We start from the raw sequence: 22,942 nt of genomic DNA, 5'->3' as shown, positions 1-22,942 counted from the left end.
TGTGGTTGGTTGAGTCCACAGATGCAGAACTGCAGATATGGAGGAACTGTGTAAATAGGGACCATTATAACTTGCACATGGATTTTCGACTGTACAGGAGGGTTGGCGCCCCACACCCCCGCCTTGTTCAGCGATCAGCTGTGTATGAATGCTTCTGTTGCAGAGCTGGCTGGGCAGGTCTCAGCTCCTGGATAAAATGACTTGGCTCTTTATAAGACACTCTTGGTCTCTTTAGTTACTCGTCTTCGATTATTCTTCCCATATTCTGTATGTGACAGACCTGGAAGTGCTTTTTTTTTTTTTTTTTTTTTTTTTTGCGATACGCGGGCCTCTCACTGCTGTGGCCTCTCCCCTTGCGGAGCACAGGCTCAGTGGCCATGGCTCACGGGCCCAGCCGCTCCGCGGCATGTGGGATCTTCCCGGACTGGGGCACGAACCTGTGTCCCCTGCATCGGCAGGCGGACTCTCAACCACTGCGCCACCAGGGAAGCCCTGGAAGTGCTTTTAAGAAAACCTTACAGAGAACTTTCTCACCACACAGGGAATACGGTTGCAGGAACAAGTGAAGTTATTGCTGTCTGTCAGAGTCTCCAGCAGGTGGCAGAAAAATGCCAGCAAGACCCTGAGAGCTGCTGGTATTTCCATCAGACAGCTATACCTTGCCTGCTTGCCTTGGCTGTGCAGGCTTCCATGCCAGGTAACTTCCTCCACCTCACCCCTCCCTCCTCCCGACTCAGCCTTCCACTAGTGTTGAACAGCACTGCCCCCTGTCGGGATATTACTGGTATTGCACTTTGTACCAGCAGAGGCTTCTTTTGAATCCTGTATCCACATAATGAGATTTCACTTCAAGCAGAGGGTGCCAAGCTGACCTTCGGCAGGAACCAAAATCTAGTAGTGTTAGCAACACTCAAAAGGATGCACACATTTTCCCCCTTTAGTTGCTGTGTAATTAGATTAGTTAGAATTAGGCTCTGGAGTCAAGCAGACCTTGTTGGGTTTCATGGTCAACTCTACCACTTGCCAACTTAGATGAAGATAGCCTTTCTAAGCTTCTGTTTCCTCACTGTATGGGGTTGATAGAGAGTAATATCTATATCACAGGGTAGTTGGTAAGGATTAAATAAGTTAATGTGCCGTGCTTGGCAACAGTAATGTATGTATGTGTGGTAGCTGCTGTATAAAAGGACCCATGAAGATAAATCCATGTTACCTTTAAGTTTTTGAAAAGACTAACATCTCTGATGTTAAGAATGTTCATATTAGCCAGCCTTATCTTCCACTGTTGCCCAGTCAAAGGACTGCACAAAGCTCTCGGGAGCTCCCTGTGGCCTGCATTACACACTCCTGCTTCTGGTGCCTTGCTGCTTCTCAGGGCCACAGCACTGCTAGAGGACAGTTTAAACACTGCTCCTCGTGTAACTAGAGTCAAGGCCCAGAGTCACGATGATGACAGGACCTAATCTGAGCCATAGTCACGGCCTGTGATTGTGTGTGTGTGTTTTGATTTTGCAGAGAAGGAGCACTCAGTTCTGAAAACAGTGCTATTGCAGGATGAGGTCTTGGCTGCCATGGTGTCTGTCATTGGCACTGCCACCACGCACTTGAGCCCTGAGTGAGTATAATCATGGATGTGACTTGATCCCAGGGAGGACAGAGTACTTGGGAAGAAGCAGCAAATAACTTCCTTTTGAGCTGTCCTTTTACCCAGATTGAAACATGGAGGCAGCTTTTGTTTTGTTAAGTCTTGCTGGCAAAGTAAGAAGGGGCCTTTCAGCATCATGGACTGGGGGCCACAGACTAATGGTTCTTAGCTGCAGATGTGCATGAGAGTCACCTGTGGAGCACTTCTGAAATACACATTGAGTTCTCTCGCTAGATCGTAAGGTCCAGGAGAACAGGGATTTGATCTGTCTTGTTCACTGCTGTAGCACCAAGGCCTAGAACGGGAATGGTTCCTGGCATATAATATGTGCTGAATAGATTAGTATTTGTTGAAGGTGTGAATGATCGTGCTCTGGCCCACGGACTCTGACTACCAGGAACCCCAGGGCTGCTGTAGAGCCCTGGCTCCTCGGTGACACCTAGTGCTCTCCCCCCAGCTTGGCTGCCCAGAGTGTCGCCCACATTGTGCCCCTCTTCTTGGATGGCAACACCTCCTTCCTGCCTGAAAACAGCTTCCCTGGCAGATTCCAACCATTCCAGGTAAGGGTCTGATGGATCAGATGGGGGAGAATCTTGGGACTTCTGTCCTTCAGATTTTTAGGGCTAACCTGGGATGGGTATCCTCAGGGCAGACAAGCCTCTTGCTAGCAGGACAGGCTTGACAGGGCTCTTCTTCCTCTGTAGGATGGCTCCTCAGGGCAGAGGCGGCTGGTCGCACTGCTTATGGCCTTTGTCTGCTCCCTGCCTCGAAATGTAAGTGAGCACAGCATTTGGGGAGTACCCTAGTTTAACCCTGACCAGAGGAGGTGGATCCTGGGTGACTTCTGGGCTGAAATTTGTCACAAGCTAAGCTGATTTTCTGCTTTTCCCACGGGAGAATGTATTTCCCATCCACCCTGGCCACTCTCTCCTGGGTGTCTCTTAGAGTTCAAGTGTTCTCTGGGTCCATGACATGGCCAGGTTTTCTCTAGGTGGACATCCCTCAGCTGAGCCAACTCATGCGGGAACTTTTAGAGCTGAGCCGCTGCCACAGCTGCCCCTTCTCCTCCACTGCTGCTGCCAAGTGCTTCGCAGGACTTCTGAACAAGCATCCCGCAGGTACTGGAGTGAGGCTGTGGGCTGGGAGCCTCCCTGAATCAACTTCTGATGAAATCTTGACGTTTAGTTCTCATTCTCTTCTTAAAGGAAGTTAGCTAATATATCAATAATAGGGCTTTCCAAGGGACAGCCCGTGGGACAAGAGGCAAGACCAGAGTTGGGCAGAGCTTTGTAGGACATAGGATAAGGGCTTCAAGCAGAGTGCTCCATCTAGTTCTGTCATCCTGGTCCCTACGAAGAGCTATGAGGGGTAATTCTTTCTTAGAAGTAGACAACTCTGTTCCGAATGCCAGCACCCCTACATTATGAGAATACCAGGCTCTCATGCTGGTGTCCTAGAGCTGAGTGGGCCAAATCCACAACCAAAACAATATTGTTTTTTTCTAATGGCTTCTACATTTAAATGATTTACACCTTTGTTGGTAAAATGGACGTGTGTAGCGTCTGCATCAGCATTTCCTCCCTCCTTTTTAGGGCAACAGCTGGATGAATTCCTACAGCTGGCTGTGGACAAAGTGGAGGCTGGGCTGAGCTCTGGGCCCTATCGTAGTCAGGCCTTCACACTGCTTCTCTGGGTAAGGAGTCGGAATGGAGTCCAGTTAGACAGAGCAGCTGGTCTGGTTAAATAGAATTTCACCATTTAACCCTGAAGCGCATGCATGCTTCTCAGAGTTTGAGTGTCATGCCCTGACTGTTCTTTCTCTCTGATAACAGGTCACAAAGGCCCTAGTGCTTAGATATCATCCTCTCAGCTCCTGCCTTACAGACCGGGTGAGTCCTTGCTGAAGACAGCAGAACCTAGGACCTAAACAGGAACTTCCCTGTCGATCCTCTTCTTCCCAAAAATGACTACTGTCCTCCTCTTGGGTATTTAATATTCTCCCCCGCTGATGTACCTCAAACGCTCTCTTTTCTCCAGCTCATGGGCCTCCTGAGTGATCCAGAACTAGGCCCAGCAGCAGCTGATGGCTTCTCTCTGCTCATGTCTGACTGCACTGATGTGCTGACTCGTGCTGGCCATGCTGAAGTGCGGATCATGTTTCGCCAGCGGTTCTTCACGGATAACGTGCCTGCTTTGGTCCGGGGTTTCCATGCTGCTCCTCGAGGTGAGGAGAGTCTAAAGGAAAGCCCTCAAATATATAGACCTCTCCACTGGTCAGGCCACAGTCTCTCAAATAATTTAGGACCTGAGTGCTTCTTTAGAGCTGTAGTGTGACCTCTACCTGAAGGGCTGAACATCTAGATTCTTGACCCACTCTTTTCCTTTGATTGGCATATCTTGGCTATTCTGAGCTTGTGGGGCTTTTTAAAAAAAAAAAAAAAACTTTTTGTAGGCTCATGTCCCAGCTTCACCAGAGATTAGAATTGAATTCTTAAGCTCTATGTCTGAGCCCAGTTTTTCCCCTAAGCTTTTCCATTTTTTACAGATGTGAAGCCAAATTACCTGAAGGGTCTGTCTCATGTACTTAACAGGCTGCCAAAGCCTGTGCTCTTGCCAGAGCTGCCCACGGTAAGCCTTGCGGTCACAGCCGCTAAGCAGGGACCAAGCCATTGTCCCCCAGCTGGGGCTAGAAAGGGGAGGAGAAGCAGGCTCATCAAAGATATGGTCATCCCACCTTTCCTGTGGCCCCTTAGCTGCTTTCCTTGCTGCTGGAGGCCCTGTCCTGCCCAGACTCTGTGGTACAGCTCTCCACCCTCAGCTGCCTTCAGCCTCTTCTACTGGAAGCACCCCAAGTCATGAGTCTTCACGTTGACACCCTCGTCACCAAGTTCCTAAACCTCAGCTCCAGCCCTTCCATGGTGCGTTGAGCCTGAACAACTCTTTGGCCTGTACATCTCCCATCCGTGGGTCTCCCCTCACCTCCTTACGGTTGTGTTCCAGGCTGTCCGGATCGCTGCACTGCAGTGTATGCACGCTGTTACTCACCTGCCCACCCCCGTGGTGAGTACCGCAGATGTCCCTCTCTGGCTTGGAAGCTTCTTAGAAGAGCCAGAGGTACCTTTCTGCCTTAGTCAAGAGGGACTGGCCACCCTGCTGTGTGACTGAGATATGCACTGTAGGGTACAGATAGGCAAGGACTTCCTGACTACCCTAAAATACAGTGGCCAGCCTGCCACATAGCATTCTCTGGAGTCACTAAAGAAGAATAGGAAGAGTATTAGTTGTAGAGTCAGAGCAGCTTTTTTGGTTGTCTTGGTTGAACAAGGCTAAGATTAGCTCCTCTAACTCCACAGCTGCTGCCGTACAAACCACAGGTGATCCGGGCCTTAGCCAAACCCCTGGATGACAAGAAGAGACTGGTGCGTAAGGAAGCAGTGTCAGCCAGGGGAGAATGGTGAGTTTTTAGCTCATGGGGAGAGAGGGCACTGAAATGAGCCTCACCATAATGCTGTCAACATTCTTTTTGCCTACAGGTTTCTGCTGGGGAGCCCTGGCAGCTGAGTCCTCCATCCTGGCCTACACTGTTCTGACAGACAGTCTAACCTGAAATTACTAACTATCAAGCCATCTTGCCCAAAGCAGGGAGATGACTGGCTTCTGATTGCCTTTCCCACAGACACCGCACAAATGCTGGGCCTCTGTCGCAGGGCTGTACAAGAAACATAGGAATCCTGACTTCTGATGGATTTGTGAAGTAACTGAGTGTGAGACTACTTGTGTTTGAAGAATGATCTTGGTCTTGGGGCTCTTCCATTTATATGTCAGAAAAAGTGAGATATGCTGCTGAGGGTGAATACAGATGAGCGTGGCCCTGAGGACCAGGGATGGTGGCGTGTGTGTACCTGCTGGAGAATAAAGATTCTTTTGGTAATGGGGCCGTCAGTTATTCCCCTCTCTCCACTTATGCCTCAGCAGTACATAACCAGAAGCAACACTGCATAAGCTAGAGGAACAGTAGTGATAGGAATTGGCCAGGAATTCTTCAGGACATCCAACCCCGTCCAAGTGGGGCAGAGGTGGCAGGACCATAACACCCACTCACTAGGCCTTGACCCTGACTTTCCCCTTCCCCGCCCCACAAGAAAGGCAAAGAGTGAAAAACTACATATCTTTAAAAAATCAAATACCTTTATTTTTGCTCCCTTCAGCACATGAGAAGTGGCAGTGACCTCAGCAGTAGGCCTGGTATCTTTGCCCTGTTGAGAAGCCAGGATCTCAGCTCTACCATTCAGGTGTTTTCTCAGACGGCAAGTGGAAGAGGTGGTAGCCAACCCCAGTGCTGTAAGCTGGAGGAGGTCGGGGTCAGTACCCGGTAAGGTTGCTAGCTGCCTGATCTCCAGTCTGGGGCTGGAACTTCTGTTTGCCTGAGTAAAGGGACATCAGTCCTAAGATTTTTCCACATCATGCCTTGCTTCTGCCATGGCGGGGAGACTGGTCCTTGAGCTGTCCCTGCATGGTACCGTAAGGCAGGCCCACTGGCTCTTTTTGCTCAAGGATTCCAAGAAGCTATCGTTGGAGGCCCTTGAGGCAATGGAGGAAGCAGGGTGGTGCTCAAGTTGTGGCTGACACACTCCAGCTCACACTGCCATCACAGAGGCTGAGTGAGCAGTCACCCAGGGAGGGGGATCCCAGCTCATTCCGTTCCCATGGGGCAGGTGACTGGAAGGTAACAACACCCGAGTCAGCCAATGCCTATAAGAGAAGACAGAAATACTTGTGAAATCTAAGATTTCCTAGTCTACCTTCCTGAGCCTCATTCCTCAGCAAAGATATATCAAGGAAGTCTGAAGCTACCCTGGCATTCATCACAAAAGCAATAAAAGTTCCAATTTTGTCCAATAAATGTGCCCTCTGGCATCTTGAAGGCCTTTAGAGGTTTTGAACTACTTCTAAGGGGCCACTGTAAGCACAGTGACAGGCAGGAATAATAGGATGGGAAAAGGAAGAGGGCAGGTGCTTACAGTCACCTACTTATTACTGCCTCAGTAGTTGCAATTTGAAGAATGATTTACCTTTGTCTCTTGGGCTGAGGGAGCTAGCTTCATTTCTTGTCTTAGGGACCTCTGTCACAAATAGATGACTTCAATCCCACAAATTATGTGCTTGAAATCCAGACACTGCCATACAAATGAAAGGTGACTGGTGGCCAGCATACCCTAACTAGAGGTCCCTTCTCGAGAACAGCTTTCTAAGGATTCTGTCGTAGTCACCTGCTACCGTACCAATATGGGGCCACTAGCCACACATGCCTATTTAAATTGGTGAAGATGAAATTAAATTTAAAATTCAATTCACTGATATATTAGCCACATTTCAAGCGCTCAAAAGCCGTATGTGACTAATGGCTAGACAGCAGAGGTATAGAATATTTTTCTCATCACAGAAAGTTCAATGAACGGTGCTGGTCTAAATATTTTACTTTACCTTCCTGTGTCCACACCCAGGAATACCTTCCAGTTGTCCAAGCAGCCATAGTTGTAATGATTCCTAAAAACCTAGAGCAAAGAAAAACGTGTTTCTACGAACCCTTTTCCTTAAACCAATTTTGAGCCTAAATTGGCCAGGCAAGTTGTGGCTTTCATGATGCCTGCCTTAGTTGGCCCTGACCATGGCCTCTGTTTATAGGAAGGCAGGTTCAGTTACCTACCCATCCCCCCGCCCCAGTCCCAGCCCCACTCACTCTGCCCTTGGCCTGCAGCCGACGTCGCTCCTTCTTGTTGATGTGCCGTTCGATACTAGTCTCACCTCGACTGATGAGGACAGCGTGCCAGACAGTTAGGGCACCCAGGGCAAGTGCCACGGAACTGAGGAAAGAGGGGCAAAGATTGTGGGGTAGTGTGGAGGGAGTTAGAGGCCATGCGTAGGTCTGAAATTGAGCTGAGCAACAGCGACTGCCTAGGGACTTATGTCTAAGTCTGCCTTAACTCCCAGCGTACGTGTCCTAGACGAACTTTTACTTCACTGCATCCATGAAAAAGCATCAATGTGGGCTAAGAATAAATGATGTGGAAAGCAAGATGGGGAAGTAAGTCTATTACTAATGAAAATGTTATATATTTCCTAAAATACCCATGCTTGGCAGACAGAAGAGGTAGTAAAAGCACTAACGATTAGAATAAAATGGCACAACATTCAGATTCCAGCTCTACCATTCCTAGCTGTGTATCATGGAACAAATCACCTCACCCCTCAGATCTGCAATTTTCCTCATCTATGAAATGCACCTACCCTTTAAGTAGGAGTTTAACTTCCCTTGGCACATACCAAATACTCAATGCCAAATCTTTAATGTTCCCTGCCCCCAAATGCTGAAGAAAATTAAGCCCTACTCTTTGCCAACCTAAGTGAGAGTAAGAACAGCAGCAGTTTACACAGGGATGGGTTCCTGCCTGGGTGTGGGCACCGAAAAAGGTTTTTCTGAAGCTGCCCCTCAAACTGTCAAAAATGAGAGTTAAGATACCTGCACAGGAACCAGAGGTAGACAAGACTCTTGTGAGTCACTCTTTCTCGGAAGGAGAAGGTGGGTGGTGGGGTCTGGTGATAAGTCTAGAAAAAGAAAACAGCAAAGTCTGGATCATTTGCTCCACTGGTCTCCACCAGAGCCCAACACCTGCAGGCAGGGAAGTGATCCAAGCCCATGACGAGAAAATAGGGGGTTAAGCCACAGAGGAGTCAAGGCAGCAGCCAGATGGGTGGACCAAGCTGGCGGCATCATCGTGGACAAACACGGGGCAGAGCAGGTCTGGACAGGATGGTGAAGCACAGGAGGGACCAACCCTGGGCCTTTAGCTCTGACAACACAAATGGGGCTCCAGGGGAAGCCACTCCACTCCCCAGCTGGAACTGTGTGGCTGTAATCCCCAAGAGGGGGCGAGACCCATACCCAGAATGGAATAACTGGAGGGGGAGAACTGTGAGCCCCACTAAGGGCCGAAAGGGCAGCAGAGACACGATCACAAGCCCAAGATCTGCTCAGAATAAGGAGTCCTAAAAGGCCAGGGGAGAAGGGACGATCCTGCTGCGGACGCAGACAGACCAGGAACAAAGGCTGGTCAGACTGGCCCAGCCCGACCTCTGTCCCCTGGAACCCCATTACACAAACTAACATAGACTCCTTGCTGCTCAGGCCATCACCAAGGCAGAGCCCTTGCTCAGCCCAAAGAAGGTGATAATGGAATAGCCAAAAACTGTCACGTACCAGGGACCCCCAGCTTGCCCCTAGGCCACTTAGTCTGCCCACGGCCGACAGTGCCCAAAAACACCCCGATCCAGTCTCGACTGGCCCCTTACCCCAGCCTCTACAACGCGACTAAACAGGTGGGCCCCAGTTGCCTCAGCAACTCTATACCCCTGGCCTGAGCAGCAGGAGGCAGTGGGGTGGGGACAGCCCACCTGGTTGGCAACCGCCTGTAGTTTGTTCTTGTCGAGCTGTTTCATTTTCTAAGGGGATGGAAAACAGTGCTGGTTATACTCCCAGGCCTCTAGGATGGGGGGTGCTACCAGCCCCTCTCCTTAGGGATGGATTCCACACCCCAAAGCGCTCTCTATTGAGCTGCCCTGCTCCTAACTACAGGCTCACCTCGATGGCAGCGTAAGCCTCCCGGAAAAGGTCCCAACTTCCGTAGCTGCAGTAGACACAGCCCAGAGTCATGAAAAAGCAGAAAGAGAAGAAGTACCGATGGTTATAGTGGCCTACACAGTTGTTTAGCCAGGCTGATGGAGGAAGGATTAAGGACAAGACCAAACACACAACTTGAGGGGGTGTCCAGGTTTCTCTGGTTCATCCTGGTTCCTGACAACATCATCCAAGCCCAAGGCTTCCTGTCACCAAAGGCAGGAAAATATGGGACTTCCTTGAAGTTGAGCTGAAAGTGTTAAAGCTTTTCAAAGCCCTCACAAGTCCCATCAGGAGATCATGAAAACTGAAATCCTTCAGTAAAATGAGTCTGCCAAGACTTCAACCTAACGGGTTAACCAGACATCTGTGCGGGACAGCAGCAAGGGACCAATGGTTCTATCTGGACACCTACTGGACAACCCACTGAACCAAACATCTCTTTCCATCCAATACATGTTAGCACGACAGTCTACAAAATAAAGAGCTGTTAGGGATGGGAGCCTTGCTCCAAGAAGATCCATCCCAGAGAGCATGTAAGCCTCCTGCTTTTCCCAGGAGATGTCAGCCCCGAAAACTGCTCTTCTACAAACTTCTCATGAGCCCAGTGTTCTCTGCAGGGTGATGCTAGAAGCCTTGGGTTTGTGGCCCTTAAACCTCTGCAGTGCTCTGGAGCTAAAGAAGGAGGCCTCAGGCAGAAGAGATAATAAAAGGATACGGCAGTGATGATCCATCTTCAGCACACACCTGTGAGGGAGGGACACAGGCTCTGTTACGGTGGCCAAGGATCTTGAGATGTCAGTGCCAATCCTTTCCTATAAGGACCAGCATCCTGCTGAGGTGGAAAGGGCACAGACTTTGAGGAGAGCCAGGCCTTGCTTCAAACCCTGCTTCACTGGCTACATGACACTGGACAAGCTAACTCGGGGTCTCTTGCCTACCCTGGCCCATCTCTCTGAATCTCACTTTCCACAAGTGGTGAAAATGCGGAACTTGGCAGGACCATCCTGAGGACCAGGTGTCCCGATATAGAGGGCACACTCCCTGGCACATGACGGGTGCCTCATAAATGTCCTATCAACTTCCAGGTCTAGGTTCTGCCCTAGAGCTACAGCAAAAGGGCCACAGCTGGGGTTCCCAGAGACCCACCTATTGCAGATGCTGCAGTGGTGTGTTCGGGCTGGCTTGGGGTTAATGCACTTCTTACAGATGGAGACCGTTGTGATATCATTCCTGCCCTGTGCAGAGGGAGAAAAGCACCATGACAACTGTGGCAGCACCGGTTCCAGACCTCCAAAATACCAAGGCGCTCTCCCTCCACACTCCTGGGACTGGCTCCAATAGCCTGCAGTTCTCTCCCTCCCCCACGCCCCCGAGGGGGGACCCACCGGGGGTGGGTATCCAGGTGGAGTGGTGATAGCCTGGTAGTAATGGAAGACGATGAGGATCAGATTCCAGTGACTATAGAAGAAATGCCAGCAGAGTCGTGGCACTGAGTAGGTCTGAAGGATGAGGGGCAGGACACACAGGTAGGCGATGGCCACAATGGAGCTGGTCAGCACGATCACCAGGACCACGAACACCTGCCGACACCAAGGGGGTCAAGAAGACGCAGTGAGAGAGCTCGCCAACACCCAGGGTACACTCGGGAGTTTCCCCAGGGTAGGAGGCCAGTGTGGGTCCAAACCCAGTGTAGGTCCATCAGACACATGTCCCTCTGCTACCCCCAAACATCCCTTTTCCTGTCCCCAGGCATCACTCACCACCCCACACCAGCGGATCACGTTGTCCACCAGCCAGTAGATAGGCTCAAAGGCAGCATCCACAGCGGTGTCACTGCCCGCAAAGGAGTTGTAGAGCAGGGAGCGCAGGCAGACCTTGCCGTAGCGCCAGCGCTGAACCAGGCCGCGGAGCAGAGGTGGGCAGCGGCGCCTGTAGCCCAGGAGCAGAAGCAGGCGCAGGCACAGGCGGGCAGGGCCCAGCAGCAGGCTCCGCTGGCCCCGCATGGCTCCTAGGAGAGCACACAACTGTGAGGGGCCAGCCTGGGTCCTGTCCCTCCCTGCCCCACCAGTGGGGAGCTTGGAGGCAAAGACCTAAGACCGAGGCCCGCTGGGCCAGTCAGTAGGTGTGGGAAGTAGGGAGGTGACTCGAAGCCAAAGCAGGGTCTCTGGAGTTGTCTGTGTAGACAGACCACTGGGTGGAGCCCGACCAACGTGCACAAAGCCATCCATGTGCCTCTGAGGGCCTGGCCACCGTAGCAGAGGTGTCCCGGTGTCTCCTGCCTGCCCTGGCCCATTGGCCTACCTCCTAACAATTGTCTTCACCAGGAACAGCCAGTGGGGGAATGAGTTCACAGCATGTGGATCCTGCACCTAGATCTTCCCTGGTGCTACCTGAGTCTTGGCAAAAGATACTCATCCTTCCTGCTGACGTTACAGGCCTGGTGGCATGAGAGTCCCTGTCTCCTGTCAGGACAGCTCAGCTACCCCTTGCATGACATAAGATGCTTTGTCTCCAATTCTAGTCCCAGCCCCACCCCAAGCTTACTGAAGCCAAGACAATTTCTGGTGTTCAGAGCAGAACACCACCACAGGCCAGGAGACACGGGCAGTGGGAGGAGGGCTGGTGACTCCTGAAGACCACAGGGCCTGCCCTCTGAGTGGTGAGTCTCCCCTGCCCTGTTCTAGTTGGACACTCAAGAGCTTTCTCTGCGGCTGCTGCCATTGGCCCCAAGCTTCCCAACCAACCTTCCCAGCTCTTTAGCCCTGTGCATGGCTCCTCTGCAAGTGCCTTCACCTCCCCCATGTGGTTTTTACCTCATCTAATAGCCACAGGAGGTCAGCTGCCCAGGCAATGCCCAGAACAGAAGACACAGATTCCTTCTATGACAGTCTCATCAATTCTGCAGATTAAAGGCTTTACCAGAAAGGAAATTATCTGATTTTCTCCTACGGCTACTTTGCCCTCAGCAACTCCACTGACTTATTTAACAGGCAGCTCAAAACCCAGCAGAAACTGGAGGAGGCTGCTCCGCTGTAGGGGTGGTTTCATTTCAGTAACTGGAGCAAGGTACTCTCCTTGCACCCTGGCTCATCCCCACAAGAGGCCTTTCAAAGAAAACTTAATTACCTCCTTCCACAAGCCCTCTAAGACCTAAGGCAAAAAGAAATCCAGCAGACAAGGCCAGCAAAGAGAAGACAGACAATTCAGTAGGGACCTACTCTCTGTACCAGGATAAAGTAAGTGGCCATTCCCATCACCTCCGAGGGTCTAAGAGTATTAAGGGGCAGTGTAGAAAAAAGAAAAAGGAAAAGCTCAAACTTCTTCCTACCTCCTTTGAGTTGGACTCCTATTGTGTGGAATCATGATTTGGCTTGAAGCATGAATTTTCGAATAGTATACAGCTAAAATCTAACGTAAGAGTGGGACAAAACATTTTACCCCATAGCAAATCCAGGTAATTTAGGTCATCCGCACATTGTTCATTCCCTTTCTATGGCTAATGGAGAGTTTCCTATTTACTAAAATACTTTTTATAACAATAGCTTGCAAATGAGATGCATTCTTCATCCGTAATAAACATGAATTATATGCCATCTCTCCTGTCTACAAAAAAAAAAATCTTCCTTCTCTGATTCTCCACTTTTCAGCTTGTTCTCAACCACTTCCAGAATTACTGAGCTCTACAGGAAATGCCTGCCTCAAGGACTAGACTTACCAACTCTCATCTGCCCCATAACTCGACTACTTAGGGTTCAATTCTGCCCTTAAGCAGCTCTGTGACCTTGGGCAAATCACCAAACCCTGTTGGGACTCAATTTTCTTGGGTTCCCATTCAGTGAGAGGGTAGGATTAAATACTAAGGTCCCTTCCTGCTCTCCCCCTTTATGATTCTATATATACACTTGGTAAGATGTTTAAACGAAATGTTTATAAAGTGCTTAGCGCAATACCTGGATCATGGAAGTGCTCAATAAATACTTGTTGAATGAATGAACTGGAGGGATGCTGAAGTGGAAAGGCTGGTCAGATGTCTATCTGTCCTACAAATAACAGCAAGGACACTCCTGCCAACATGGTAACACTAAGTAAGGGTCCGCTGAGAAATGAAAACCATTGTTAGAATCATAGCACTTAAGAGCTAGAAGTCATTTTTAAAAACTAGTCCAACCAGAAATCAACCCAAACATGTAAGCCAAAAGCTTGTAGGTGCAGAGCTAACGATCAGATTTGTGTAAAAGAAACCTGAAGCCAAGCCCGCCACACCCCTTATCTTAGCTAGTGGGGTTTGGGGGGTATGGGAATGCCACGGAAGAGATATGTAGTCCATGGGGCCACAACTGAACATTTCATCTCAGGAAATTGAGGTAAAGCAGAGCTCAGAAAATTGTGTGTGGTAGGGCGAGGGGTGGCGATGGAAGTGAACAGGGCAGGAAATAGAGCACGCACAGTTTCGCCATCACCCCCAGCACAAGCTCTGAGCACTCTGATCCCTCGGTGGTAGCCACTTAGTGACATCTGCCACCAGATCAGAGGGGACTGCAGGCCACAGCACCCCCCTCTTCCCAAGGGTCTAAGTCACCATCTCTTTCCCAAGGGAAAACTGTATATGAGGGACATAGGGGTGGGGGTGGGAGTACACACACAGATTCCAAAGCCACCAGAAGGCAGAGGAAACTGAGAAGAAGGTCGACAAATCTCATTTGGACAAAGGCTGTTCTCAGGATGTTTACAGCCTCAAGCAGCAGATGTCAATCATCAGTAAGAGCAGCATTTTATTCATGTGCAGACTTCCCTTCCAGACTAACATGCTCCGCTTGACAGGATCCGACAGCAAGATCGGAAAGCTGCAGTTACAGAAACCGGGGAAAGGTTTTATTTCTCAAAAAGGCTGGCGTGGCCAAAGTATGATGGGCAGGAAGTAAAATAGCTTGGGTACCGGTTTGGTCTCTGGAGACACTGTACAAGTCAAATCCTATCTCTGGGGCTGAGTTTCCAAATCTGTGAAATGGGCGAGCTGGGTGGGCTGACCTTCCAGTTCCGCGCCTTAAGGCTGCCCGGAGGGTGCACTCCGCCCGGTTCTAGGGCAAGGCCGTGCAGAGCAGGAACTCACAAGGCCCCAGAACAGGGCCCGACCCTAGAAAAAGGGAAAGGACCGGGCAGCAAAGGCCGCGGCTTCGCTCTTACCTGCCACCGGCCGACTCCCCAGTCAGCCAAATCGAACCCCGCAGCCTCCGCCGCCGATCACTGCCACCCGCTCCAGCTCGGCGCCCCGGCCCGACCTGGCTCAATCCAACCAACCATGGCCCACGGCCCACTGCTTCAGCCTCCAGACCCTGACCCGCCGCCCGCCCATCCTTATCCGCAAGCGCAAGCGCAAGCGCAAGCGCATGCGGGCCGGAGCTCCGCCCCCGGACTCGTCCCGGGGTAACCTGGGAAATGGAGTTTACATCTCAAGGAGGTGCTCCCTGTGGTCACGTGATAAAGCTCACCAATTGGCACGTTTCTTACTGCGGAACTGCACCTGGATGTTGGCCAATGAGAGATCGGCTTCATTTTCCTCCGGACTTAGGACAGGGGCAGTCATGGCGCCACCCGTGAGGTACTGCATCCCCGGTAAGTCAGCGGCGCCCAGAGCGAATCCTGGGCAGGGACGGAGGCAGGAAGGCCCGACGACCAACAGCTTTAGCGGACCGGTGGCTGATGCAACGTTTTTTCCGCAGGCGAACGTCTGTGTAACTTGGAAGAGGGCAGCCCGGGCAGCGGCACCTACACCCGGCATGGCTACATCTTTTCGTCGCTTGCTGGCTGCCTGATAAAGAGCAGCGAGAACGGCGCGGTAAAGGGGGCGGCTTCCCCTCTTCTCCGTCTCTACCTTTCTCTTAGGCTGCCTTTGATTTCGCAGTTCTTAGGCAGGGGACTTGCGGGCGCGTCTTCAGTGCCTCGTTCAGTAGAAGAAGTTGGTCTCTTAAGTTTTAACAGCTCTGGTCCCCGCTGCCGGGCACTTAGCCATAACAGAACAGTTTTGTTGGTCCGGCTTGGTTGTGTTGCTGACACTCGGGGAAGCAAGTGGGGGAAGAGTGGAGGCGAGCTTAGCCCTGCAGTGAGCTGAATCCTGTCCGAATGTCGCCTACCTCTCCGGCTTTATCTCGCTCCGCTACCCGAGCCTCACTCTCTGCGGTCTAGTACTGCTGGCTTCTTTCAGTGTCGCCAGTGCGCCACAGAGCCTTTGGACACACGCCGACTGGAACACGCTCCTCTCTTCCTTAGCCTATTCAATTCCTACCTACCCTTCAGATAGCCTCACTAGTATCACTTTCTCAGAGAGGCTGTCCTAGACACCACTAGTCGAAAAAAGCTTTGTTTTTGATTGTTTTGTTGAACACTCACAAAGAGCTGTATTCTTCCCTTTCTAAGCACTTAGCTCAGCATGTAATTAAACACTCAGTTATATCAATAAGTTCCCCATTAGACCCTTCTCCCGTAGACTCCATGAAAGCAGGCCTCACTCCCATAACCTCCGAGCCTAGCACAAGATAAATGCTCAGTAGATGTTTGTTGAATGCATGAGTAATATTATTCTCCCTGGTTCCAGAGGCTGATCCACGATTAGCTCAGGATCAGATAAGCAGTTTGTTTTTTGTTTTGTTTTGTTTTGCGGTACGCGGGCCTCTCACTGTTGTGGCCGCTCCCGTCGCGGAGCACAGGCTCCGGACGCGCAGGCTCAGCGGCCATGGTTCACGGGCCCAGCCACTCCGCGGCATGTGGAATCTTCCCGGACCAGAGCACGAACCCGTGTCCCCTTCATCGGCAGGCGGACTCCCAAGCACTGCGCCACCAGGGAAGCCCAGATAAGCAGTTTTTGAAGGAGCAGCTTAAAGACAGGGAGCGTAGTAGAAAGAGGATTCAGAGTTAGAACACTTCAGTATTGACTAAACCTTGATTCTGCTTTAGATAAGAAACTTAAACCCTCTGGTTTTAGGTTCTTCCTCATCTATAAAATGAGAGACTTTTTATTTGATAAATTTGGGAATTTCCTTAGGATTTGAAAGTTTGTTCATTTCATAGCTATACATATAGCTAGCTATGGAGCATTTTCATGTGCCAGGCACAGTGCTGACCTCTAGGGATGTCGTAATGAGCCAAATACACATGGTCCCTTATCAGGGGGCACAAACACAAACTGTAAGCAAATATATGCTCAAATGAATGTATGCTTACAAATGTGATTCCTGCTCTGAAAGAATATTACGGGATACCATGAGAACATGTAATAGGCAAACCCACCCTAGTCAGAAGTGACATTTAACCTGAATCTTTATCCTGAATATTTATATTTATCCTGAATAAAGGAAAACTAAGAGTTGAGTGGGTGAGCATAAAGAACAGGTTGAATAGAGATCCTGAGATGGGAAGAAATTTAGTGAATTCGTGAAACTGAAAAAAGGCCAGGAAAGCTGAGGCATAGTGAACAAGGGAGAGATTAATAAAAAATGAGGCTCAAAAATATCTTGCCTACTTCAATAGTCAGTACCATGCTCAAGAGGAAACTCTGTTAAGTATTCCCTTAAAATAGACGTAAACAAGTATGGCCACTATTATATAACATTTATTTGGAAATTCTAGCCTGTCCAATAAAATGACAAACAGAAAGAAAGGTATAACTTTGGAGGAAAGAGTCACATTATCCATGATTACAGGCAATATAGTTGTATGCCAGAAAACTCTAAGAAAATCACCAGAAAGCTTAGAACTCATCTGAAATGGTTAGATTATGTCTTCTAGCAGCTTTCTTCCTGTGGACCCTTGGCCATCCTATAGCCTAAAATTTCTAAGGCTTTCTGCTCTGGGCTGCAAATGAAGCTGTGGTCCACCTGCCCTTGTGACCTCAACTGTGGCCCAAGGCATTCCTATATTATTGTCAAGCCACAGACACTTTTACCCAAGACTTAGTGAGGATATTCATGTTTTATTGTTCTCTTTGTAGCTTCCTGTCATATCTGTGATGAGAGAAACAGAGTCCCAATTACTGCCAGATGTGGGAGCTATTGTAACCTGTAAGGTAAGTTGGTCCTAACCTCCCTGCTTAGGATACTGTCCAATGCTGAAATAATGATCATTGTAGAGCTGCACTGTTCAATATGGTAACCAGTAGCCACATATGGCCATTTAAATTTAAATAAATTAAAATTAAACAAAATTTAAAATTTATTTTCTCAGTTCCAGTAGGTACATTTCAAGTGCTCAATAGCCACAGGTGGTTGGTGGCTGCCATATTGGTCAACACAGAATATTTCTATCATCACAGTTTTACTGGACTATGCTGGTCTAGAGATTTCTAGGATAATGATCAATGAGGTCAAGTTCAAGCTTGCATAGTTCTTTCACAGAGGTGATTCCCTGAGTTTGTAATTTTTTACTTTTGTCTGAGAGACGGGGCACCACAGGGTGATAAGGAAGCCCTTTTTTTTTTTTTAATATTTATTTATTTGGTTGTACCGGTCTTAGTTGCAGTAGGTGGGCTCCTTAGTTGCAGCATGTGGACTCCTTAGTTGCAGCTCGAGGACTCCTTTAGTTGTGGCTCACCAGCTCCTTAGTTGTGGCAGGCGGGCTCTTTAGTTGCAGCATGCGGGCTTCTTAGTTGTGGCATGCAAATTCTTAGTTGCGGCATGCATGTGGGATCTAGTTCCCCAACCAGGGATTGAATGCGGGCCTCCTGTACTGGGAGCACAGAGTCTCAACCACTGCGCCACCAGGGAAGTCCCAGAAGGCCCATTTTTGAACATCTGAAGCAAAACTCTTTCTGCAGAGAAACAAAAGATTTGATAAAGTCTTTGAGGAGAAGTACAGATTAATGCAGTACTGGTTAGTAAGTATAATATATCAGTACTCCCTGCCCATCCCCACTCTCTGCCAGTTAAATTAACTTGCAGCTCTTAGTTTTTCTCTATAAATTTCTCCAGCAGAAAATCTATGTGGGGATTCCCTGGCGATCCAGTGGTTCGGACTCTGAGCTTTCACTGCTGAGGGCGTGGGTTCAATCCCCGGTCAGGTAGCTAAGATCCCGCAAGCTGCGAAGCGTGGCCAAATTTAAAAAAAAACAGAAAGGGAGAGAGAATGTATGTGTTATTTTGAAAATAACTGGAGAGGCAGTGATCTAAATATTATGCAGCAGCTGAAATGGAGACTTAAATTCTGTTCACACTACAGGGCTCATAGTAAGATCTGTTAAAGGTCTATCTAGATTTGCTGTACACTATAAATACCCTTGAGTGTTTATGTTAGACTTGTATATTTTTCAAAATCTATTCCATATTATTTGATTTCCACGGTAACTCTATTAAGTGGCCAGAGTGGCTCTTATTCCACTTTACGAGTATGACTTATACAGGGATAAGTAGGAGTTAACTTGTCTTAAATTCTATACTTAGTAGGGTTGCTTGGACCAAAATCCTAGTTTATTCCTGCCTCCTTCAGCTGCCAACGACTAAGACTCACTCTAATGCTGCTCTTTTCTCTATTGCACAGGTCTCTAGCATCAATTCACGCTTTGCCAAAGTACACATCCTATATGTGGGGTCCACGCCACTTAAGAACTCTTTTCGAGGAACTATCCGGTAAGAAGTATTTTTGTCTTCATATTTGCCTCAGCACCTGGAATGAGATTAGGATAGAATGGGAGCCTGGATTTTTTAGGAACAATTACATTCTCTATTCCTGCCCATTTCTCTCTTCTTTTGTGCTTTGATTCTCCCCAGGTAGTAGCCAAAGAAAACGTTAAAACATGTGAGTTAGGACAAAAGGAAAATATTAATGAGATAGGGCTTTAAATAAAACAAAAAGAGTTGAGCTAAGCTGGAGATTAGCATTGTAGGGATGATTCATATCAAACAAAATAGAAAGCATTTTAGGAAGTACCTTTCTTTCTTGAATTTAATATCAGTTAAACCCAAGGACTGTAAAACAATAAAAAGGGTAGTGGGCGAAATGGTAAATTTTTTTCCTATGGGTTCTTGAGAAGGGACAAACAATTCTCGTGAGCTAGATAATTTAACGTCTGAGGCTCTTTCCACCCTCAGGATTCTGTGTTCTGTGGTGCTTCTGTTCAAGCTCTCCTAAGGCAGTGAAGTTCCTTATCCTTCCCTGCTAAATCTGATCCACTTTTCTCTAGTGGGAGGTATTGATACTGCTGCTCTGTGTGATCCAAGAATGGGAAATGTGGTTTTCTCCTCCAGGAGAGGACTAGGGATACATCTTCACCCTGCTCCTCTGGGTGGCAGCTGGGTCCCCATTAGGACTTGTTCTCTCTGCTGTTGTAGCTCTTTGTCTGCCAGGAGTCTGCAGGATAATTCTTTCTCACAGATAATTAACCTTTCTGTTAATTCTTTTTTCTTTATAGCAAGGAAGACGTCCGAGCTACTGAAAAAGACAAGGTTGTTGGTTGGTTCTTTTTTTTTCATGGCTTTAGGAATCTCAATCCTTTTAAATTATTCCAGTGAATTTGAAAGGTCTGTGGAAATGTGGAGTCCAAGGAATTTTAAGGTGTTCCCTTCTGGAAGGTGTGGAATTCACTTCACTGTACCTTTCCTGTTCATATCATTTTTGTTCACTTTGTTGACCAGAGAGGGGCTAGTTTACTCTTTGCCTTGGAAGCCACGTATTTATTCATTGCTGTTTCCTCAGACTTACTCTGGAGCCTTTCAGAGCAACTATAGTACTTTTGTCGAAGTCAGATTCCTGATTAGGTTACTGAGTTCAAAATCTTTCATTTATGTGATGATGCCACAGAAACAATAAAAGTTGTTGATTGACTTGAGTAGTGATGACTTCTACCCTCTGAGATTAGAAGTAGACTGGTTCTTTCAGGGGTGTTAATAGTTTCCTGTAGACCTGATTCAGAGCTTTCACTTAACACTCCTGTTCTTTCTTTACAGGTTGAAATTTATAAGAGTTTCCGCCCAGGGGACATTGTCTTGGCCAAAGTGGTATCCTTTATTCCCCTCAGACTTGTGGTCCTTTGTCAAAAGAAGAAATGGAAGTGGAGAAACCATTCAAGTGGCTATGGGAGGGATGGCTTATAACTCTGTTTTCCTTTACCAATGTGATGTGACTAGATCTCCCTAGGTGACGCGCAGTCCAACTACCTCCTAACCACTGCCGAAAATGAGCTGGGAGTGGTGGTGGCCCACAGTGAATCGGGTGAGTTTGTCCATGCTTCCACATGCTTACCTTTACCTGGGAGCTAGGGTTTGGGATTAGTCCATTGTTTTCCCTCATTTCCCGTGTTTTTTAATTATCTAAAAAGCAATGCTAGTGTAGATACTTACTACTGAGATTAGAATGAGTCTCCTTATATAATCTAAGGAAAAGAGGCACTCACTCCATACATCAGTGGGATAAACAAGGTTTTTTTCTGTGTGAGGTGAGGTTCACTAGGCAGCTTGGTGACACTTCAGTTCATACCCAGCTGAAAAGAGAAGGGTCTCAAGCAAATATTTGGGGTCCCATCTCCCACTCCACCTTTTCCCTTCCAGGTGTCCAGATGGTTCCCATCAGCTGGTGTGAGATGCAGTGCCCTAAGACCCACACTAAAGAATTCCGGAAAGTGGCCCGAGTACAGCCTGAATTCTTACAGACCTAAGAAGCCACACTTTACCCCATGCATGGGAGTAAGCTCTTTCCAAGAGTACATGTGTGAAAGTGACATCAGGATGCCGTTGTCTTCATTCAGGCACCTGGGGCTGGCCAGCAGCCACCTCTAGAAAAATCTTACTCTGTAGGCAGAACATTTTTCCTGTGAATCATTCAGTGGATTTCATTCTCTTGAGTGATAAATTTCTCTTATGGAGGCACCAGCAAACCAACTGTATGATGGTGGAAATAGCCTGCTCTTTCTGACAGTCTTATAAATATGTATTTTTTGCTGTGACAAAGAAAACATTTTTACGAAAAGAATTTTATGGTTTCTGTTATATTGAGTGGGGAAAAGAATCTAAACAGTGTCATGACATTTAGAGCAGGGTCTTTCCTGGTGGCACTGATTAACAGACATGTGTTATGTGCATTCTTGCTCTAGACAACGCCTAATTGCCAATCTTCTTTGTATATTCTGTTGTACATACTTTTGCTTATTGAGTACTTGCTATGTGTCAGGCGCTAGGTTAAGTACTTATATGCATTCCCTCATTTAGAGAGATTATGGTTTAGTGAAAATTATGGGGCACATGTGGTGATCCAGGTAGCATGTGAGTAATTCTGAAAGTAATTTGGTAAACAAAGTATTACTGATACAGTAGATACTCCAGGAAATGTTAAATCCGAATTGAAAAGAGGTGCAGAACACTATCCTGTGAAGTGGCCACAGGAAAGGATTTGTAACATGAAGTGAGAGGAATTAAAGAACTAAGATAAGTGAGGTGAAGATATTCAGAGCAGAGCGAGAAGCCCAAGCAAAGTGCAGAATCAGGAATGTACACACAAGCTTGAGGACAAGCAAAGGATGAGGGTTAAGCATGGGGAGGTTGCAGAGAGAATGAAAGGAGAGATGAATTATGTCACTTCTTGAGATGTTATTAGGGAGCCCATGTCTTCTCTGTGAAGTGAGAATGGTTGGGGTAAGCTTTGGAGTCATCCCACTTGGGTTTGTGTCCTCTCATTGCCTTAAGCCAGGTTATATGTTGCTTTTTTTTTTTTTTTTTTTTTGCGGTACGTGGGCCTCTCACTGTTGTGGCCTCTCCCGTTGCGGAGCACAGGCTCCGGACGCGCAGGCTCAGCGGCCATGGCTCACGGGCCCAGCCGCTCCACGGCATGTGGGATCTTCCCGGACCGGGGGCACGAACCCGTGTCCCCTGCATTGGCAGGCAGACTCTCAACCACTGTGCCACCAGGGAAGCCCTGTTTTTTTTTTAATTGAAATTTTTATTGACATAATTGTTAGTAATTGCAGTTTTAAGAAATAGTACAGAGATCCCTTATGCACTTTTCCCAGTTTCCGCCAGTGGTGACATTTTGCAAAATAATATGCTGTACTATAACAATCAGGATGTTGAACTGATACTTGAGCAAATTATTTTTATTTCTTTAAGTCTGTTTCCTCATCTGGAATAGTATGACCTCATAGGATTATTATAAGGAAATGTATAAAACTGGTTAGTACAAGCCAATATTACTGTTATATATTGTTGTTATTATATAACTGATTGCCTTCTATCAGGTATCTACTAAATGCCAGGACTTAATGCTAGATACTTCAGTGTAGTTTGTATTGATATAATTAATCTCCTATTGATAGATATTTTTAAACTTTTTTTCTTTTACAGACAATGCTGCAGAGAAAATCCCTATACCATATATCTTTGTGCATGCCTATGATTCTTTTGCAAAACAGATTCCTAGCAGTGTAATGCTGAGTAAAAGAATATGCACATTTAAATTTTGGTTAGATTTTCCCTTACTGCTTTGCAGAAAGGTGCTACCAATTGATTTTCTCAACAGTGTTAGCCATTCAGTTATCTCTGAACTTCACAGTGACCCGGAAAAGTAGCAATTATTTCCACATGTTACAGATAAGTAAACTAAGGCTCAGACAAATTAATAAATCTCACAGACATCAAGAGGCAGAA

The 22,942-nt window shown here is 47.8% G+C and overlaps 3 protein-coding genes across 9 annotated transcripts in view; 2 read left to right on the top strand and 1 right to left on the bottom strand.

Moving 5' to 3' along the window:
- The window catches only part of MMS19 (MMS19 homolog, cytosolic iron-sulfur assembly component), a 33,344-nt gene extending 27,768 nt beyond the window's left edge, over positions 1-5,576 (top strand). For all 3 annotated transcript variants that reach the window (XM_082631350.1, XM_082631349.1, XM_082631351.1), the window contains 13 exons: positions 542-697; positions 1,516-1,615; positions 2,103-2,205; positions 2,350-2,418; positions 2,637-2,763; positions 3,238-3,338; positions 3,478-3,534; positions 3,683-3,869; positions 4,191-4,273; positions 4,399-4,563; positions 4,646-4,705; positions 4,999-5,099; positions 5,179-5,576. In XM_082631350.1, coding sequence (XP_082487476.1) covers positions 542-697; positions 1,516-1,615; positions 2,103-2,205; positions 2,350-2,418; positions 2,637-2,763; positions 3,238-3,338; positions 3,478-3,534; positions 3,683-3,869; positions 4,191-4,273; positions 4,399-4,563; positions 4,646-4,705; positions 4,999-5,099; positions 5,179-5,206 — 1,337 coding nt within the window. In that variant the 3' untranslated portion in view covers positions 5,207-5,576. The remainder of the gene's footprint in view (positions 1-541; positions 698-1,515; positions 1,616-2,102; positions 2,206-2,349; positions 2,419-2,636; positions 2,764-3,237; positions 3,339-3,477; positions 3,535-3,682; positions 3,870-4,190; positions 4,274-4,398; positions 4,564-4,645; positions 4,706-4,998; positions 5,100-5,178) is intronic.
- A 239-nt stretch (positions 5,577-5,815) lies between these two features.
- Positions 5,816-14,679, bottom strand: ZDHHC16 (zDHHC palmitoyltransferase 16). Of its 3 annotated transcripts, XM_082611356.1 has the most exons (12): positions 14,508-14,679; positions 13,274-13,387; positions 11,084-11,331; positions 10,709-10,903; positions 10,470-10,558; positions 10,039-10,067; positions 9,285-9,418; positions 9,098-9,145; positions 8,166-8,251; positions 7,386-7,509; positions 7,130-7,200; positions 5,816-6,397 (listed from the first exon to the last, which is right to left on the bottom strand). In XM_082611356.1, the coding sequence occupies exons 3-12, from the start codon at positions 11,324-11,326 to the stop codon at positions 6,283-6,285; spliced, it is 1,134 nt and encodes a 377-aa protein (XP_082467482.1). In that variant the 5' UTR covers positions 11,327-11,331; positions 13,274-13,387; positions 14,508-14,679; the 3' UTR covers positions 5,816-6,282. The 3 variants fall into 3 exon arrangements, with proteins under 3 accessions (XP_082467482.1, XP_082467481.1, XP_082467483.1); XM_082611355.1 differs by lacking the exon at positions 13,274-13,387; XM_082611357.1 differs by lacking the exons at positions 9,098-9,145; positions 13,274-13,387.
- Positions 14,680-14,866: 187 nt separating this feature from the next.
- Positions 14,867-21,275, top strand: EXOSC1 (exosome component 1). 3 transcript variants are annotated; one of them, XM_082611115.1, is made up of 8 exons: positions 14,867-14,936; positions 15,044-15,159; positions 17,308-17,382; positions 18,849-18,937; positions 19,720-19,753; positions 20,255-20,305; positions 20,435-20,519; positions 20,855-21,275. In XM_082611115.1, the coding sequence occupies exons 1-8, from the start codon at positions 14,906-14,908 to the stop codon at positions 20,959-20,961; spliced, it is 588 nt and encodes a 195-aa protein (XP_082467241.1). In that variant the 5' UTR covers positions 14,867-14,905; the 3' UTR covers positions 20,962-21,275. The 3 variants fall into 3 exon arrangements, with proteins under 3 accessions (XP_082467241.1, XP_082467242.1, XP_082467243.1); XM_082611116.1 differs by lacking the exon at positions 15,044-15,159 and having other exon boundaries at positions 14,877-14,936; XM_082611117.1 differs by lacking the exons at positions 14,867-14,936; positions 15,044-15,159 and having other exon boundaries at positions 19,720-19,760.
- Positions 21,276-22,942: the final 1,667 nt, after the last annotated feature.

This window comes from Mesoplodon mirus (genome assembly GCF_964341445.2).
Source record: "Mesoplodon mirus genome assembly, chromosome: 2".
Classification (NCBI taxonomy): Eukaryota; Metazoa; Chordata; class Mammalia; order Artiodactyla; family Ziphiidae; genus Mesoplodon; species Mesoplodon mirus.
The sequence above is the reverse complement of the archived record's forward strand: the minus strand, read 5'-3'. Positions and strand labels throughout refer to the sequence as shown.

What these genes read in the sequence shown, in the direction of transcription:
- ZDHHC16 (XM_082611356.1), bottom strand. Translation starts at nt 11,326, where the DNA reads ATGCGGGGCCAGCGGAGCCTGCTGCTGGGCCCTGCCCGCCTGTGCCTG. An exon ending in CACTGCAGCATCTGCAATAG is followed by an intron (nt 10,068 to 10,469) that starts GTGGGTCTCTGG and finishes CCTCCCTCACAG; the next exon opens with GTGTGTGCTGAAGATGGATC. An exon ending in TACCTCTGGTTCCTGTGCAG is followed by an intron (nt 7,510 to 8,165) that starts GTATCTTAACTC and finishes CTCTTTCCTCAG; the next exon opens with TTCCGTGGCACTTGCCCTGG.
- EXOSC1 (XM_082611115.1), top strand. Translation starts at nt 14,906, where the DNA reads ATGGCGCCACCCGTGAGGTACTGCATCCCCG. An exon ending in GAGCTACTGAAAAAGACAAG is followed by an intron (nt 19,754 to 20,254) that starts GTTGTTGGTTGG and finishes CTTTCTTTACAG; the next exon opens with GTTGAAATTTATAAGAGTTT. An exon ending in GGTGGCCCACAGTGAATCGG is followed by an intron (nt 20,520 to 20,854) that starts GTGAGTTTGTCC and finishes TTTCCCTTCCAG; the next exon opens with GTGTCCAGATGGTTCCCATC.